The sequence below is a fragment of the Mus musculus genome, chromosome 9 (assembly GCF_000001635.26).
Source record: "Mus musculus strain C57BL/6J chromosome 9, GRCm38.p6 C57BL/6J".
Taxonomy (NCBI): Eukaryota; Metazoa; Chordata; class Mammalia; order Rodentia; family Muridae; genus Mus; species Mus musculus.
In genome coordinates, this window is record NC_000075.6 from 95,985,357 (window position 1) to 96,004,494 (window position 19,138).

Sequence of the window (19,138 nt, forward strand, 5' to 3'; positions counted from 1 at the left end):
GCAAAGAACATCTTAGGTGTAATTCCTCAGATACCATCAGACACCTTGTTTTTGGGGCTCGCCTCCTAGGGACCTTCCTGTCTCTTTCTACCCAGCACTTAGAGTGCAAGTGTGTGCCACCATGCCCAGCCTTTTACATGGGCAGGTTAGGAATCAAACTCAGATTTTGATGGTGTTTATATCTATTACCAACTAAGCTGTCTCCCCAGCCCCCATCATTTGTTGTTTTGATGATGGTCGTTCTACATGGAGTGAGATAGACTCTGAGTTCTTTTCATTTCTCTTTCCCTGATGGCTGAGACTGTTGAACGTGTTTTCATATATTCGCTATTTGGAATGATTCTTTAGAGAACTGTCTGTCCAGTTCATTTCCCTAGTTATTAAATGATTTTTTCTATGTAATTTTTGAGAGTCACTATAGATATAGTCATTCTGTATACTAATCCCCTATCAGATGTATAGTTAGCAAAGATTTTCTTCCATTTTATAGTCTGTCTCTTAACTTTGCAAATTGTTTTCTTTACTATTAAAAAATACCTTAATTTTGTTCAATCTTGGTTTTGAATTCTTTGGATCGTATCCTATGTTCATGGGTTCCTTTCAGAAAGTCTTTTCCCACCTACGATTTGGGGATATATCTTATTCTTTCATTTCTAAAGCCTTGAGGTATTATTTATTTGAGATAACTGATGTTTTCTTTAATGTAAGCACTTAATAGTCATCAATTTTCAGTCACCAGCTCCCTTAGCTGTACACCAGCACGTGTGCTATGTTGGACTTAGCTGTAAACCAGCATGTGTGCTATGTTGGACCTCTATTTTAAGTTGATTGTAGAAACTCCTCCATGATTTCTTCAATTGCCCACCTCAGGCAAGTGTGCATTATTCAGTTTCCATGTATTTGTGTGGTTTACATAGTTTCTCTTTGCTATTGAGATCTAGTGTCATTCCACTATGATCTGATAAGATACAAGGAATTATTTTGATTCACTCTTTTTTTTGACTTTTTGAGATCGTCTCATAGTCCAGACTTGATTTGTTGTGTAGCTGAGAATAACCTTAAACTGTCCCTCTAGCCTCTGCCTCCCAAATGCTGGTCTGCTGGGGCATACCTTCATGCTTTTATATTTACGAAGACTTGATTTGTGGCCTTGAATGTGGTCTTAGAGATGGTTCCATGGGCTGCGAAGAATATATATTTGATGTCTCTTGTAGGTAGATACCTCACACGTTCATTTGGTCTTGGTGTGGTTTAACTCTGGAGTTTCTCTGTTAATTTTTGCATAGGTAAGAATATAATACTAAAGTCATCTGTACTAGTCAGGGTTCTTAGAAGTAGAACTTATAGAATGAGTATAGATGTGAGACTTATCGGAATGATACAGTCCAGCTAATCCAACAATGGCTGGCTGTAGTTTCTCAGTCTGCATGATGGATGTCTGACTGGTCTTCAGTTTATGTTAAAATTCCAAAGAACTAGGCTCCAATGCCAGTGAAGGAATAGACAATGCTAGCCAGGTGAGGGCAAGCTTCCTTCTTCCATGTCCAGCAGAAGATGTGGCCCAGATTAAAGTGTGTCTTCCCTCCTCTAGATCCAGACCAAACGTGTGTGTCTTCTGATCTCAAAGGACAGGTCTAGAAGGGATTCACCTAAGCAAAAATAATCTCTCACAGGTGTGTCCTACATGTCTAGACTGTAGTTCAATCTAGATTATAGTTCATTCCAGATGCAGTCTAGTTGACAACCAAAAATAGCCGTCACAGTCATCACTATTACTCTATCAAGACCCATGAGACTTTTTATGCCTATTGGTGTTTATTTTGTGAAATTGAGAGCTGAAACATTTAGAGAATGTATTTCAATCATTATATCATCTTGATTAATAGAATTATATCATCTTTATATAGAATGGTCTTATCTTTTCTGACTAGTTTTTGGTGTGCAATCTACACTTTCAAATATGAAATTATGTACATTAGGTTTTTTTCTTCTCTTCACTTGACAGGCCGACTTAGGGTCTTTCCGATCACAATTTGTGGGTGCCTTTGCTAGTGAAGAGTTTCTTGGAGAAAACAAACAGTTGGGTCCTGTTTTTCAGTCCACTCAGCTATAGTCTGCATCTCTTGTTGTTGTTGTTCCCTTCTCCTCCTCCTCTTCCTCCTCTTCTTCTTCCTTCTCCTCTTCTTCTTCCTCCTCCTCCTTCTCCTTCTCTCTCTTCTTCATTTACATTTAAGGTTATTACTGAAAAAAGGTTTGTTAATTTCTATAGTTTTCTTAGTATTTTTGGTGGTAGTCATGGTGGTTTGTTTGTTTAATATAATCCATGTCAGTTGGATCAGGTTTGGTTCTCTTTTTTTCTCTATTAGTGTTAAAGGTTTGCTGGTTTTCTATGTTGAATCCTGCATTCTTTCTTACTTTTCTTTCATCTGACTCCCCACACATGTGCCATGGCATGTATGCATCTATGTACATGTGTACATACACACATAATAGTTTAATTTTAAAAAATAGAAATGGAACTGGAGAGATGGCTTAGCAATTAAGGCTTGCTTTTCCATGAGGCCTGGGTTCAATTCCAGCACCCACATGGCCACTCACAGCCATATGTAACTCCAGTTTCAGGGGATCCAATGCCCTCCTGGCCTTCAAAGGCAACGGGAACATACATAGCACATGAACTTTTATGCAAGCAGAACACCTTTACACATAAGTAAACCAAAAATGAAACCAATCATCAAGTGGAAAGTGCTAGAGGAAGACACATTGGTGTTAACCTCGCACACAGGCAAGCATGCCTGTGTATGTGCACAAGTCAGTAAATCATTAAACAAATAAAGCTTAAATATTTATAAGCGGGCCTATGCTTTTAGTTTTTATATCAGTTCCTTTTATTTTATGAATTCTTAGTTTTGGTAGCTTTTATCTCTAGATAGCACCACATGCCTAGCAAGGCATAGTAATTCATAACCTGTCTTTTAAGATCTCTCTTACTGTCTTTGAATATGAGTCTACTTTTTCTTATCCTAAGTTTTCTTTATACTCTGGTAGCTTCTGATTTGCCTTCTTACTTGGCAGTTTCTTCCCTCTGGACCTTTTGTTGTTTATGTTTGTCTCTGGTGTTTTAAGACAGGCTGGTGTATAACTTGGTATGTACCTGCACTCTTGTTTCGCTATTATTTGCTGTGTATGTATACATGTGTGTGCACACACATGTGTATGCATGTACTCAGTCATGACATGATGCACAGGTAGAGGTCAGAACAACCTGTGAGAGTTGATATCTCCCTCCATCATATGTGTCCCAGAGATTCAACTCAGGTCATCAGACTGGCAGCAAGTGCCCTTACCTGCTGAACCACCCAATCAGCCCAAGATGTTATTTTTTTCAGAGCAAGATAGTATGTATACAAAGGAGAAAATACTTTTCTGTATGTTGAGATTATGGGATTAAAAAATTTTTTTTACTGTTATTTATATCAGACGCGATTATTGGAAGCCATGGAGACATGTAACCACTCCCTCAAAAAAGAAGAGAGGAAAAGAAACCAGCACAGTGAGTGCCTGATGTGCTGGTATGACAGAGACACAGAGTTCACCTACTCCTCTCCATGGCCAGAAAAGTTCCCTGCCATAGAACGATGTTGTACAAGGTAATGGTATTTGGTCACTTTACCAACAATAAAAGAACTCACACACAAACACAGGCTTGCATATCTATGGGAAGAATTAATATTTTGTGACAGTTAGTTGATATACAATAACGTAGGTATAATAGTTCAAGCTTATAGTCCCAGCTACTTAGGAGTCTGAGGTAGAAGGCTCTTGTTTGAGCCCAGGAGTTCAAAACCAGCAACATAACATGTCTCAGTCCCAGAATGAAAGTAACAGTTTGTGAGCAGCGCCTGCTCGCCAAGCACCTCTCTCCATCGCTTACGTCATTTTCTACCTTAAGCAGGTGTTTGCTCTCTTTCCTACTACAGTCATATACACTTTCTTCCTAGTGTAGCGCTGTAGTTTATAGACAGTTTCTGTTTTAAGTGTGTGTAGTTTTGTTTTCATTGTCATGTCTCTGTCCCTGGCATCACACCCTAACTCAGCTCTGTCCCCAGCATCACACCGTAACTCAGCTCTGTCCCCAGCATCACACCGTAACTCAGCTCTGTCCCTAGCATTACACCGTAACTCAGCTCTGTCCCTAGCATTACACCCTAACTCGCCCTCTTACTACCATCCACTACTCAAGCCACATACAAGAAAAAAATCAAGAACCTCTATTTTGCTCCTTCAATCTGTTTTTCATTCTCTCCCCATTAAAATTCCACTCCCATTTTTCCTCTTTTCTTACCTTCCCTGAAAATGTTTGTATGTAACAGCTAAGTGAACATTTTCGGTTGTAATATTTATTTTTTGTAAAAGAAACATAGATTATTGAAATGTTAATCTTTTAGAACATGAAAGAGATTTATATTATGCTTTCTGTTTCCCTTTGTGTGTGACTATGAGCATAGACTGATCTCTCTCAGTCATTCTGCACTTGTACTTAATCATTTATTCGTTTATTTTTAGATAGATTGTCTCACTGAACCTGGAAGTCATCAATTTTGTTAGTCTGGCTAGCCAGCATGCACAGGGATCCTCCTGTCCCCAGCTCCCAGCGCTGGCCTTGCAGAGACATGCTGCTGCACCTGCCTGTTAGGTGCATGCTGGGCACTGAACTTAGGTCCTCAAGTGTGGGAGGCAAGCATTAGACTGCCTGAGCCATCTCCTTGCCCCTCGGTTGTTAATAATAAATTATATATAGCTTGTCCTAAATTAGTGGGATAAAAACCCTTTACTTGGTGATCTACAGGCCTAATAGTATCTGGACTGGTAACAGCAGGGAAGCTGGATCGCTCTTTACTTTAGGGTTCTTTGTCATAAAAATTTTCATTTTTTTTTTATATTTGTGTGTGTGTGTGTGTGTGTGTTCATATACATGTGTGCTTATGAACAAGTATGCTACAAGTATATGGAGACCAAAGGACAACTTTTGGGAGTCAGTTCTCTCTTTTTACCCTATGGATCCTAGAAAGTGCCTTTACCCACTTCATTGCTCCTGATTTGTTCTTGTTGGATGGGTTGTTGGTTGGCTGGCTGGGTTTTCCTAAGAGACAGGATTTTATTCCATAGTTCAGATTAGCATTGAACTCAGAACAATCCACCTACCTCAGCCTCCCTAGTTTGGGATTATAGGTATAAACCACTATGCCTGTATTTTCTTTAAAGGAATAATTCGTGTGTGTGTGTGTGTGTATGTGTGTGTGTGTGTGTGTGTGTGTGTGTGTGTGTGTGTGTGTGTGTGTGTGTGTGTTTTACTAGTGGTAGTAGTGGTGGTTTTTTAGATAGGGCCTCACTATCCTTCTTAGGCTGGCTTAGAACTCATTCTGTAATTCACACTGGCCTTGAACTTGTCATCTCCTGCCTCTGCTTCTCATGTACTGGAATTACAGATATGTGCCACCACACATGTCTCTCTTTTAAAGGAATGGTGATTCTTATGAAATAATCAAGAAAACGTTGAAAGCTATAGTTGCTTATAATGTTTGAATTTTAAGTTAAATACTTTGATTTATTTTCTAGGTATAAAATGATATCATTAGATGCTTGGCGCGTAGACATAAACAAGAACAAAATAACCAGGGTTGACCAGAAGGCATTATATTTCTGTGGATTCCCTACTTTGAAACACATCAAACATAAAGTCAGTGGCTATTTAATTCAGACTTTTTTCACTTTATTAAAAGTAAAGTGATTATAAAGAATTAAAATTAAAATTTTTGAATTCTTTTAAAGTTTTTTTTGAAGAAAAGTGGTGTTCAAGTATTCCAGCAGAGTAGTCGTGGTGAAAACTTGATGTTGGAAATTTCAGTAAATGCAGAACCAGATGAACTTGTAAGTACTTTGTTTGTTTATTTATTTATTTGATTATTTATTTGTAGAATATTTGACATGCATAAAACTGCTTATCTCTACCAAGTTTTTTTATGTGCCATAACTCAGATTCAGCTTTTAAAATGGCCCTAAAAGCCTTTCTAACCAACGCCATGAATGAAATCTGAAGAGGAGATAGACTGTGCTGGCTGGTGCTTAGGGACTTGTGTCGATGAGCAGAAGTTGGAGCCAAGGTGCTAAGAGATGTTAGGACAGGGAGGGAAAGGCATTCTTGTTGAAGGAAGTATTCTCAGCTTCAAAATAAATAGCTGTGATCTTTTTTTTAACCTTTATGTCTAAAAGAGAAACTGAGGTAGTTTATGGAGGATCTTGAATACCAGGCTAAGGAGTTTGTATTTTACCTCTTGTGACAGTTATTTTGAGATTGATATCTGCATAAAGATTAATCTGATAGTAATATTCTTGAGTAAATTGACAAAAGAAGAATAGTAAAACCTACAAGTTCATAGACCTAGGACGATAGTACCTGTAATTGAACTGTCCAGGCTGATGAGCTAGAAAGTAATAGTGGCTTGATGGACAAGAAAAGTTAAAATAAAATAAAATAAAATAAAAGTTAAAATAGAAAGGGTGTTGGTTTGGGAGACTAATCATGATCAAATCTTAAGGTGGTTACTAGGATATCCTAACTAGCGCTATCCTGGTAACCTTTCTTAACCAGTGTTTCACAAAGATAGAACTCAGTTTTAAAAGCTGCTGACACACACTTAAATTCCTCAAGCTAGACGTTGGAGACAGATGTTGTTAGTGTAAGTTCCGAGCAGATGACTGATGGCTGAGGCCTTGACATTTTTTTCCCAAAATGAGTTTGCACTCAATGTTCATAATCTCAACATTAAAGAAAATACCTGGGCTAGGGAGATGACTTGAATTGTCCCTCTTGGAGAAGACCTAGATTTGGTTCCAAGCACCTACAACGGTCTATAAGTCCAGTTCCAAAGTATCTAATGCTATCTTATGGCTTCTGTAGGCACTAAGCACACTTGGTTTGAACATACATAGATGTAAGCAAAACATTCATACACATGATTAAGTCTTTCTAAAAAATATTCATTTATTATGAATAGTGTTCTACCTACATGTATGCCTGCAGGCCAGAAGAGGGCACTAGATCACAGTATAGATGGTTGTGAGCCACCATGTGATTGATTGCTGGGAATTGAATTCAGGGCATCTGAAAGAGCATCCTGAACCTCTGAGCCATTTCTCTAGCCCAAATAAATCTTTTTTTAAAAAAGCAAATGAAAGGGAAAAAATGAAATATCCACAATAATAAAGACGGCAAAGGAGCCATTTAAAGTGACATTGAGAACACAGAAATTACAAGGAGTGATTCCCAAGTTAAGTGGTATCACAAAGACTTGGGGCCAAAGCTTTATGTTGCAAAATCTTAAAGGAAAGTAGAAAGTGAAACAGTGTCTGAGTTTCATTGCAGTTTATTGGTGAGTGCAGAATTCAGTTCTTAAAGACAGGAGATAGAAGAGTGGGTGCATAAGAAGTAAAGGGGGCAGGCAGGCATTAAGTCCTCGACTAAGAAAGCTGTGATCAGAGCTGGAGCGATGGCCCAGAAGTTAAGAGTGCTTGCTGTTTTTGTGGAGGCCCAGAGTACTGTTCCCAGCACCCATCTCAGACTGCTCTAACCCCAGCTCCTGGGATCTGGTGCCCACTCTGACCACCGTGAGTACCTCACACCAGTCATATGTATACATAAAAATGGGCATTCTTAGCTGCTACATGTCTTTAATCCCAGCACTTGGAAGGCAGAGGCAGGCGGATTTCTGAGTTCGAGGCCAGCCTGGTCTACAAAGTGAGTTCCAGGACAACCAGGGCTACACAGAGAAACCCTGTCTCGAAAAAACAAAAAAAAACAAAAAACAAAACAAAACAAAACAAAAAAAAAAAATGGACATTCTTAGCTGCTACATGTCTTTAATCCCAGCACTCCAGAGGCAGAGGCAGTTGGGTCTCTGGAAGTCTAAGGCTAGCCTTATCTACATTGTTTCCAGCCAACCAGAGCTACATATCAAAACTCTGTCTTAAAAAAAAAAAGAGAGAGAGATTTTTAAAAATTGACTTTTATTAGTACAAAGAGAGCTGAAAGAAATTGGAAGATGATCCAGAAAAACCACCTACAGAAGAAAGTAGAGCTCCTGGGATTTCTTCATGCTTTTGTAATGGAAAAGGATTCATATAATAGTAAGACCACACATGACATAATAGTGGATTTCACTTAGAGCTTCAGAAAGAATTAATCTGGAAGAGAAAGGTGCTTTTTTTTTTCCAAAACATAACTGAAAATAGGGGACTCAGATAAAACATGAGTATAGAGAAAGGAAAGAATAATTGAGGGAACTTAGTTCTAATGTTGAAACTTGCTTTCTTTGACAGCATTGTTTCTCTTTAGTTTTAGATGTTCACTTTAAGAAAAATCTGATTATTGAACAGAATATAAAATAATCATCTCTTATTGCTTAAAATTTTTTCGTTTCACATTTGAAATGTAAATAAAGAAAAATCTAATAAAAATTTTCAAAAAAACCTTTTTTTGTTGTTTCTGTTTTGAGACAGGATCTAATGTCTCCCAGGCTGGCCTCAAATCCCTGAATAAGTGAGGATGGCGCTGAAGTGCTGATCCTCATGCCCCTTCCCCAGGGTTAGGATAAAAGCCAACCCTGTGCCCTGCTGTGTAGCAGTGAGGCTGTGTGAGTGCTCAGAAAGCCATCTGTACCTACTCAGCTGGGGTGTAACGCTCTCAGTAGAGTGCCTTCCTGGGATGCGCAAAGCCCTAGGGTAGATCCCCAGAACCATACTAAACTGGACATGTTAAAGGGACACGTCTATAATCCCAACACTTGATAAGTGCAAGCAGGAAATTCAACATAATCCATAGTAGATAGCAAGTTCTAGACCATCCTAGGCTTCATGAGTCCTTCCTTGTTTCGAAACAAACAGCAAACAAACCAACCAAAAAACTTAAATGTAATTTTAAAGATAAATAAAATTTTTATTTAAACTTTAGTTAATTTTTTTTTGGTTTTTTTTTGTTTTGTTTTGTTTTTTTGGTTTTTTTGAGACAGGGTTTCTCTGTGTAGCCCTGGTTGTCCTGGAACTCACTTTGTAGACCAGGCTGGCCTCGAACCAGAAACCTGCCTGCCTCTGCCTCCCAAGTGCTGGGATTAAAGGTGTGCGCCACCACCCCCAGCCTTTAGTTTCTTTTTAAAGCTGAAGTTTTACTTAAGATACTACTTAATATAGAATATTTTATAGGATTTTACACTATTATGTATATTATTTTTCTTTATTTTCAGCAGTTCAAGGAAGACATTGTCTATTCTACTCATAAAGGAAAACATAATTTGATTAATTTTTCTTAAGGGAGTAAAACCAAAATTTGGAATTGTGTCCCCTAACTTCAAATCTGATGTTCGTTTTTGTTAACATGCCACATAGTGATATGAGAAACTTCTTTTTCTTGTATTTCTTAGATGCTGCCTTAAGTACCAACCAAAATGAATCTAAAGAGACATCACTACTATTCTTTTCAGTCTTCTTTCTTATCAGAGAAGTAAGAAAGATAAATATGAATCTAACAAGGAAATTCAGAATTTTCCTAGTTAAGGGAATTTTGTCATCACTAATCCATCTCATTCATTTTACAATTTAAACTAAATGGAGAATTTGCAGAATTTGCCTCTGAAAAGTTTTCTCTTTGACTTAACAAGTGAATGAACTTTTCTGGTTCTGCTTTTTAGAGGATAGAGAACATAGCTTCGGCGGTGCTGGGAAAGGCAGTCTTTGTTAACTGGCCTCATCTTGAAGAAGCTAGAGTTGTGGCAGTATCAGATGGTGAAACTAAGTAAGATACAATTCATGGTTCCTCTGTTATATTTGCTTTGCTCTTTCATAACTCATTTATTTTGAATGATAAAATTATTATAAGAGCATTTACACTGTGGTCCATAATGGTACTTACACCACTTGAATGTCAACATTGTTGACAGTTTATTTTATGCATTGCTTGAGATATATTAGATACATTATATTGTGTTTGTTTCTTTTCTTCTTTTAATAGGCTGGGGGTTTTATAACCTAGTTCTTTTCCAAGCAATAACCATTGTGTTGTTTAGCAAGTATGTTTATCTTTCTGATAAGAATTAGTAACCTATAGAGCCTTTCATTTTTCATATTCTTCCCAGATTCTATTTCAATAATACACTGATTTGTATAGTATATATGTGTGTATGTATGATGGATGAGTGGCGGGGCAGGGTTTCAGTGGAAGTCAGAGGACAACATTTGGTAGTGTGTTCTCTCCTTCTATAGGCTCTGAGTATTGTCTGGCCTGTGCAATAAGGTGCTTCTACCTGCTAAAATAGGTAGTACATTGATTTTAAACAAAGCAATGAGTCAGAGCCTTGCTGTGTTGCCTTGTGGTTTGGTTGGTTGGTTGGTTTGATTTATTGGTTTTGTTTTGTTTTGTTTTGATTCATTCATTTTATGTATGTATATGAGTGCTTTGCCTGCAGGTATGTCTTTGTGTCATGTGTATAACTGTTGTCTGAAGACCAAAAGAGGGTATAGGACCAGAGTTTTAAATAGCTATTAGCTGTCATGTAAATGCTCAGAATCAAGCCTAGGTCCTCTGGAAGAGCAGCCATCTTATATAATGAACATCTCTCAAGTCCCCCTTGTCTTATTTTTTAAGAATAATCTTAGCCATTTTATTTATGTTCATATTCTCTTAATGAATAGTTAGGCAGGTCTTTCTTACTCATTTTAAACTTATTTCATATAAATCTTGTCATCTTTTTTTACTTGTGTGTAACTAAAACTAAGTTTTGATTAGAGAAATTGGATCAAAGTTATATTTTCTAGTTATTATATGCCAAAAAGGATCTTCACACATCGGATTTTAATTTTAGAAGACCAGTCCTTTGTCCACTCTCCTTTCAGGAGACACAGTTTCCTAACGCTGCATATATTCCCTGGTGTGCTCTTTAATGAATTATATTTAAAAAAGCCACTATCACTGTGAGTCTTTACGGTCGCTGGGATTAGTTTGTCTCTGAGAAATCTTGAGGATCATTTTTGGGATCAGTAAACTTTACTCTTTTAGATGTAGTTGAGATTGTTAATATTTTCTTTAAAATATTTTATCGTTTTTATCATCTTTTACATTGTCAGTGATTTATTTTAAATGAATTTTTGCATAATTTTACAGACTTAGGTTGTATAATATACTTGTCCATAAACATCATTTGTTAAAGATTATCTTTGCTTTGTTGGATTGCTTTTATCAAAAGTTGGTTATGTCAGCTGGAGAGAGTCCTCAGCGGTGAAGAGCCGTACACTCTTGCAGAGGACCTGAGTTTAGTTCCCTCTCTCACACAGCAGCTCACAGCCATCCCTAATTCCAGTTGCAGGGATCCAAAGCCTCTTCAGGCCTTCAGGGCACATGCATGCATGCAGACTTTCACACTTTACACATAAAAAATGAAATATATGTTTAAAAGTAATAGAAAACAAAAGTTACAGCCTGGGACTCTGGATCAATGGGTGAGCATTTATCTACTCTGCACAGAGCCCCAGCACGACAGCAGCCAACATTTTTTAAAGCTGAATGTATCTGTGTGGATTTTTGTTTTAGTTCTCTATTCTACTCATGTTTATGGATTATCTATTCCAATTTCTTGATTACTATAACTTTATGCCAAGTCTTAGCATCAAAGTGATGCATTTGACTTCTTTTTCTTAAACCATTTTCTTTTAAATCATTAAAAATGGTTTTAGCTCTTCTAATTTGATTCTTTTTAAGACAGATTGTTCTATATCTGTAAATATTGAAGACATTTTTATAGAAATTTTATTAAATATAAAGGACATGATAGGCTACACTCATAATCTCAGCACTAAGCTAAGGCATGAAGATCTCTACAAATTCAAGACTAGTCCAGGATACGAGGAGGTTCAAGGCTAGCCTGTACTACATAGCTGTCCCCTGTCTTGAAAGAAAGATGGGGAGGAGAAGAGGAAAGAGATGGGGTGAGGGGAGCTTAAAAATAAGAAAAAGAAAAAATTTTATACCTATAAATGAGTTTGGGGAAGTTTGTTAATCCATGAATGCAATATGCTTCTCCATTATTTACATCTTTGATTTTTTTTAATTAGTGTTTTATCTTTTCATTATGCAGGCAACATTTGCATCTTGTTCTGTTTATTTCTAAATATTTCATGTTATGTTCATTAAATATTTATGTTCTAAATATTTCATCTTTTCTTGGGGTGAGACAGGATCTTGCTGTGTTATGTAGGCTGGTCTCAAATTCATGGAATCAAGATATCTTCTTCCCCCTAATTCCTCAAATTGCTGGGCATCCAGGGACATACCAACATGCAAAACATAGGAAATTCCCACACATCTTTATTCTCTAGTTTTTTGTTTTTTGGTTTGGTTTGGTTTGGTTTGGTTTTGGTTTTTTGAGACAGGGTTTCTCTGTTATTCTCTTAGGGGTTTTTTGTTTGTTTGTTTGTTTGTTTGTTTTGTTTTGTTTTGTTTTTGAGACAGGGTTTCTCTGTATAGCTCTGGCTGTCCTGGAACTCACTTTGTAGACCAGGCTAGCCTCGAACTCATAAATCCGCCTGCCTTTGCCTCCCGAGTGCTGGGATTAAAGGCGTGCGTCACCACGCCCGGCGTTATTCTCTTAGTTTTTATTACTGTATTTAAAAAAAAAAGTTTGGGTTTGCAGATTTGGGGTTTTGCAATTGTACCGTGTAAAATTTTTTTACTCTGAACACTAACTCTGGATAAGCTCTACATTAAAGCACAAATTTAGGCTCATATAATTTTTACATTGTTTTTATCTCTAAGGTTTTACATAGAAGAACCTCCAGGAACACAGAAGGTTTATTTGGGAAAAACTGCCCCACCATCTAAAGTCATCCAACTTACAGATAAAGAACAATCGAACTGGACTAAAGAAATACAAGGAATTTCAGAACAGTGAGTGTCATGAGGACGTGGTTGGTAGCTAGAGAAATGTCTCAGAGGTTATGAGACTGGCTTCTCTTCACAGAGTTGGCCTTGGTTCAGTTATCAGCACCCATGCAGCAGCTCACTTCGTCTTTAACTGTGGTCTCCACAGGCACCAGGCACACACACAGTGCACAGACAGACATGGAGGCAAAACATCCATACACATTAAATAAATACATTTTTAAAAAGTAATGTAGTTGAGCATGATGGCACACAACTTTAATTACCACACTCCAGAAGCTGAGGCAGGAGGATTGTGAGACTGTTTCACTCCTCTTAGCAGTGTCAAATCTATGCTTCCAAGATACAGATAAAGAGGGCCAGGGCTGGAACTCAGCTCTGTCTGTATGTTCAAGGCCTGCTCAATCCCTCAAGCCATTCAAAAATAGAGAAAGAGTGGAGTGTTAAAAAGTATGCGAATTTTAATTGAAAAGAAAAAGAATCTGTAAGGAAGAGGTAATTATGTAAAGTTTATATCACATAGAAGTAAAACAAATGAGCCTTTGTAGTGAATTAACATACTTAAATAGTCCTCTGTCTGTGAGTTTTTTCACTTTTCAGTTTAAATTTTTCCTTACATTTATTTTGTGTGTGTCCAGCCTTCCTTGAGTGTGGAGTTCTGTGTTTTCACAGATTAATATCTTATTCAGTCACAAATACAGTGGAGAAATGATCCATAGTCTAAAACCAGTACCATCAAAGGTTTATAGCAGCAGTGCTCGACCTGGGGATCGCAACCCCTTTGCAGGTTAAGTGACCCTTTCACAGGGGTTACCTAAGACTGTTATGATTCATAACAGTGAGTTGTGAATAGCAACGAAATGACTGTATGGTTGGGGTCAGCACAGTATGAGGAGCTAACTGTATTAAAGGTCCCAGCATCGGGAAGGACGAGGACCACTGTGTTGAGAGCTGCCGCGCATTTGTTTGCAGTGATACAGGGGTTTGGTTGTAATTGCTTTAACTGATGATTATCACCTGGACTTTATGCATACTTCTACATAGAGATCTTTCTTTTTTATTCTTCCTTTAGATATCTAAGAAGAAAGGGAATAATAATAAATGAAACATCTGCTGTTGTGTATGCTCAGTTGCTCACGGGTCGTAAATATCAAATCAGTCAGAATGGTGAAGTTCGTCTAGAAAAACAGTGGTCAAAACAAATTCTTCCTTTTGTTTATCAAACTATTGTTAAGGTAAAGTTGGCCAAGTCTCGATTCTCTCTTAATGTAACACATTGTATAAAAAGTCCTGCAGAAAGGTCTGTGTACACACCTGTAATCCATCTCTGAAAGGAAGCTGAAGTAGAAAGATTACAGGTTCAAGGTCTATCTAAGCCAGATAGTGAGTTCAAGGCCAGCCTAGGCAATTTGGCAATTTAGCACAAAACATGTCTCAAAAGAAAAGTTTCTTAAAGTACTACAGATACAGCTTAGAAACAGACTACTTGCCTAGCATTCATAAAGTCCTAGATGTTTGAAGACTAAGCAACAAAAGAGAAAAGACAGTTACAATAATTAATATTTATGAATTAATAATGATTTAGCAATATATAATAAAGCTTTTTAACATAATTTATAAAAGATATTATTTAGGGGCTACCCAGATGACTCAGCGGGTCAGAATGCTTGCAGCCAAGCCAGCAACCTAAACCCTCTCTCTCCAGAACAGGCCTTTAGTCCTGGAGCCCTGGGGTAGGCGCTGAGAGCCAGCTCCTACAAACTGCCATCTGACTCAAACTCACTGAATGTTTCTGTTCTGGTTTGGGGTTTTTTACATCTTTTAATATTATTCTTTATAAGGACTATTCCATGTTCCTTAACTATGTACATGGTTTTGATTTGGTTGGATTTGTTGTTGTTGCTGTTGTTGTTGTTGTTCGTTTGGTTGGTTGGTTGGTTGGTTGATTTGGGATTTTGTTTCTTTTGTTTTCTGTTTTTTGAGAGAAGGTCTCTCAATTACATAGCACTGACTGTCCTGGAACTCACCATATAAAACAAGTAGTTGTAAACTCACATTGATCCACCTGTCTCTACTTCCTCTGAGTACTGGAATTATTGCTGTGCGCCACCATGCTTGGACAATGTTGTGGTAGTTTTTAAGAACATATTTTCTAGAATAAATTTTCTAGCACATACACCCTTCATTCTTAACATGTCAACATTTTTTTTTAATCCTTCAAAAATATTAGCTTAGACAGGTGTAGTGATGAATATCTGTCGTCCTAGCACCTGGGTAATTGAAGCAAGAAGATTATGTATTAGAGACCATCATGGGCAACATATCAAGATCCTTTCTTTAAAACAATTATCTTTTTGCCAGAATTAAACTAATGAATATTAAAGGCTTGAGCTCTGCATAATCTCCAATATTATAAGGTATCAGTGGAAAGTCAATGTTTGCTTTTTCGTAGCTTCAGTTACCTGCATTCAACCAATGTCAAACTATTACCTGGAAAATGCCAGAGTTAAGCAATTCATACTTTTTTTTGGTTTTTCGAGACAGGGTTTCTCTGTGTAGCCCTGGCTGTCCTGGAACTCACTCTGTAAGACCAGGCTGGCCTCATATGCCCGGCATACATTTTTAAATGGTCACCATTCTGAATATTGGAATGAATCTTTCGTTCTCCCTCAGCTGGAACTCATCTTACTCCAGTGCATCCTTGCTGTATGGGCTGCCTACTACTGAGTAGCTCAGCTGTCATGGTACCATGGTACATGGGAACATTTACTTTAGTAAATGACTCCAAAGTGCAAGGGTAGTGGTACTGCCACTTAAATATGCTTCCTTCAAATGAAAAGATGAAACTTTTCCTTGTATGCTGAGGATGGTCAGGTTACAGGTTATAAGAATGATTCTCCCAGCCGGGCGTGGTGACGCACGCCTTTAATCCCAGCACTTGGGAGGCAGAGGCAGGCAGATTTTTGAGTTCAAGGCCAGCTTGGCCTACAGAGTGAGTTCCAGGACAGCCAGGGCTACACAGAGAAACCCTGTCTTGGGAAAAAAAAAAGAATGATTCTCCCATACGTGAAGTTGTGAAGGAAAGTTGTAGTGTCACTGTTGCTGCTGCACTTGAAGCTTGGAGCAAACGCCCACATCTCATGACTTAGTCATTCAGCACATTTCATCATGGAGGCCTGGTATAGTCACAGCATCACGTAAAGGGAAGAAGTGACTACAGTGCAAACCCTGAAAGGAAGAGCCCACATTCAGAGTCTCTTATTGCTGTTATCTCTCACTGTTATCCAGTGTATAGAGGAAACTGTCATAGACGGATAGGTATAAAAAAGGAATCTGTAGGCTTTGGTACTGACAGTGATTTCAGACATACACTGTGGAAGGGACTTGAAATCTAGCCCTATCCCTTGGATAAATACTGCTGTATTTCTAACCCTGTAATTTTTGTTTCTCCCTTAATAAGCTATAGTGAGGTAGTTAAGAGCACAGGTTGTCTGAGATAGCTTCTTTGCTATGTGACCTTAGACAAGGCTCATCCCTTTTTTGACAGTCTTGGCAAATGAAGTTAATGATGAGTGCCTGCTCCCAGTGGTTAGGTAAGAAGTAAATGAATGGGGTAAATGTATGAAGTGTCTGGAAGAGAGCATACTGTACCCAGTCACTGTGTCTTATTTTACAGAAAATCTTTATACTTGACATTTGCTGACATTTCAGAGTTAATTCCAAAAAAAAGATGATATGCAGGTTTTATAAATATTAGCTGTGATGATTGACTCTTATATTTCATTTCATATAGGACATCCGAGCTTTTGACTCTCGTTTCTCCAATATCAAGACATTGGATGACTTGTTTCCACCGAGAACTATGGTCTTTATGCTTGGAACTCCTTATTATGGCTGCACTGGAGAAGTTAGTTTCAATTTTTTACTAACTTTTTTCTTCTTTCAAGTTAATACAGTTCTTGCATCGTAAGTGCAAAATAAAATGTAATGCTAAATGGGAAACATAAGAAATAATTCACTCTAGTAACTTAAAAACACAGCATTTAGCTGTAGTGATGAGCCAGTGATCAGGAGGCGAGATAAAGAATTCAAAGTCTGGTATTTTTTAATACACTTGTTTATTAGGTTATATCTGAAGCAATTATAAAGTTATTTTTAGAAAGCTTTAGATACAGGGTAATGAAATTTTAATAACCCCACTCTTCCCATTGAAAAAAATAAAGAGTCTGCTGGGGGCATAATGGAGGTAGTTAGGAATTCTGAAGCATACGTGCTTATGCACACATGTTTGTGTGTGCCCATACACATATTTTTCAAAAGCATAAGAAGCAGACGCTCTGGTATTAGTGAACACACGAGATGCCCAGATCTTGACCTCTAAGACCATAACATTCTCTAAAAACTGCAGTTCTTCTCAGTAAAGTACCTACCTGATGGTAAGTCTCAAACCAGGATGACACAAAATGAGCTTGCTATATCTGATGCCAGGAAGTAAAAAGTGCAAAAAGAATGAAAGGGCTGAGTCAGTGAGCATGGGAGGGAGGCAAAGGGGCTCCTGCGGCCACATCCTAATAGTTCAAGTAGCAGAATAATTAACTACACTAACAAATTAGAAGTTAGTGAAGCAAATCAAGAATTCATCATTGCATAGTAATAATAAAAAGATAAAACAAGAAAGCTTCTATTGTGGATATTGATCAGTGGTGAAGCACGTACACAGCATGGACAAGTCCCTGGGTTTGATCTCCAGACCACAAACATAACATATAGAAAGGGGCCGGAGAGATGGCTCACCGGTTAAGAGCACTGACTGCTCTTCCAGAGTTCCTGAATTCAATTCTCAGCAACCACTTGGTGGCTCACAACCATCTCTAATGAGATCTGATGCCTTCTTCTGTGTCTGAAGACAGCTACAATGTACTCATATAAATAAAATCTTTAAAAAAAAAAAGAATATATGCTAAAATACAGGTAAAGGAAATGATGTCTTTAAGGTATCCTCAGAGCATGATTGGTCCTGGGGATTGTAGTACACGTTTATAACCCCAGCCCTCAGGAGGCTGAAGCAGTGGGTTACCAAGTTTGAGATCAACCTAAATGAGTTCAATGCTAAGCGAAACTGCACAGTGAAACCTTGTTTCAAAATAATAGTAATAATTGTTATTGTTTTTCCATGCATGTAAATATGCACATGGTATACAAATATTAAAGACACATCCTTTATGGTATTAAAGATGGTGAATCAAGGTAAATGTTTTCAAATATTATTTGCAGCATTTTGTTAATTTGATGTTATCTACAGGGAAGTGAATTTTTAGATGTGATTAATATTTATTATCTATTAAAGCAAATATAAAATGACTGACTCAATCAATCTTAATTCTTGTTCCATGTCTAATTTTATTGTTGTGTTCTATTTTAGAAAAGTAAAATTCAGATAAGGAGAAACATCAATGAATGTAATAACAGAGATTAAAACTGTGTGGTTTCCTCCACCCTCAGGTTCAGGATTCAGGAGACTTGATTACAGAAGGGAGAATTCGTGTGGTTTTCAGCATTCCATGTGAGCCAAATCTTGATGCTTTAATACAGAATCAGCATGTAAGTACAATAGCTGGTGTGGTTTAAAATAAACTTCTTTAATAGTAGGATATTTTTCTCCCTCCTTAAAATTAATTTCCGTATTTTAAGAATAAGTGTAATGGGCTAAGGAGATAGTTGAGTTAGTAAAATATTTTTAATGAAGCATGTCCCTAGTTCATGCCCCCAGTTCATGTCCCCTTGGATGAGAGCTGAGCTTAATGGCAGTAATGGAAGACGAGTCCCTGGAGCTAACTTTGCCAGCCAGCTGAATCTAATTGATGAATGCCAGGCCTAGTGAGAGATCCTGCCTCACAAGAGAAAAAAACTCAAGTAGATGGCTTCTGAAGAATGATACCAAGTTTATTCTCCACACATGCATTGTGATATGCATGCCCACTGATAAACATACACGTACTGAAAGTGTAAGGGAAAAGTATAAATTCATATAGATCTATTCATAACAACCTAGCATAGCATGTGTAAGTACTGCAGTTTAATCCCTAGCATTGAAACCAGGAACTGAACCTATAAGCCAGCCCCAATTAAATGCCCTTTATAAGAGTTACCTAG

General features: G+C 37.6%; 1 protein-coding gene across 7 annotated transcripts in view; it reads left to right on the plus strand.

Annotated features, from left to right (window-relative positions):
* Positions 1-19,138, plus strand: part of Xrn1 (5'-3' exoribonuclease 1) — a 103,057-nt gene that overhangs the window by 30,607 nt on the left and 53,312 nt on the right. For all 7 annotated transcript variants that reach the window (XR_001778898.2, XM_006511154.4, XM_006511155.4 and 4 more), the window contains exons 16-23: positions 3,481-3,650; positions 5,620-5,740; positions 5,833-5,931; positions 9,744-9,847; positions 12,860-12,991; positions 14,058-14,220; positions 16,779-16,892; positions 18,488-18,586. Coding sequence is in view for 6 of the 7 variants with exons in the window: in XM_006511154.4 (XP_006511217.1) it covers positions 3,481-3,650; positions 5,620-5,740; positions 5,833-5,931; positions 9,744-9,847; positions 12,860-12,991; positions 14,058-14,220; positions 16,779-16,892; positions 18,488-18,586 (1,002 nt within the window). In the remaining variant the exon portion in view is untranslated. The remainder of the gene's footprint in view (positions 1-3,480; positions 3,651-5,619; positions 5,741-5,832; positions 5,932-9,743; positions 9,848-12,859; positions 12,992-14,057; positions 14,221-16,778; positions 16,893-18,487; positions 18,587-19,138) is intronic.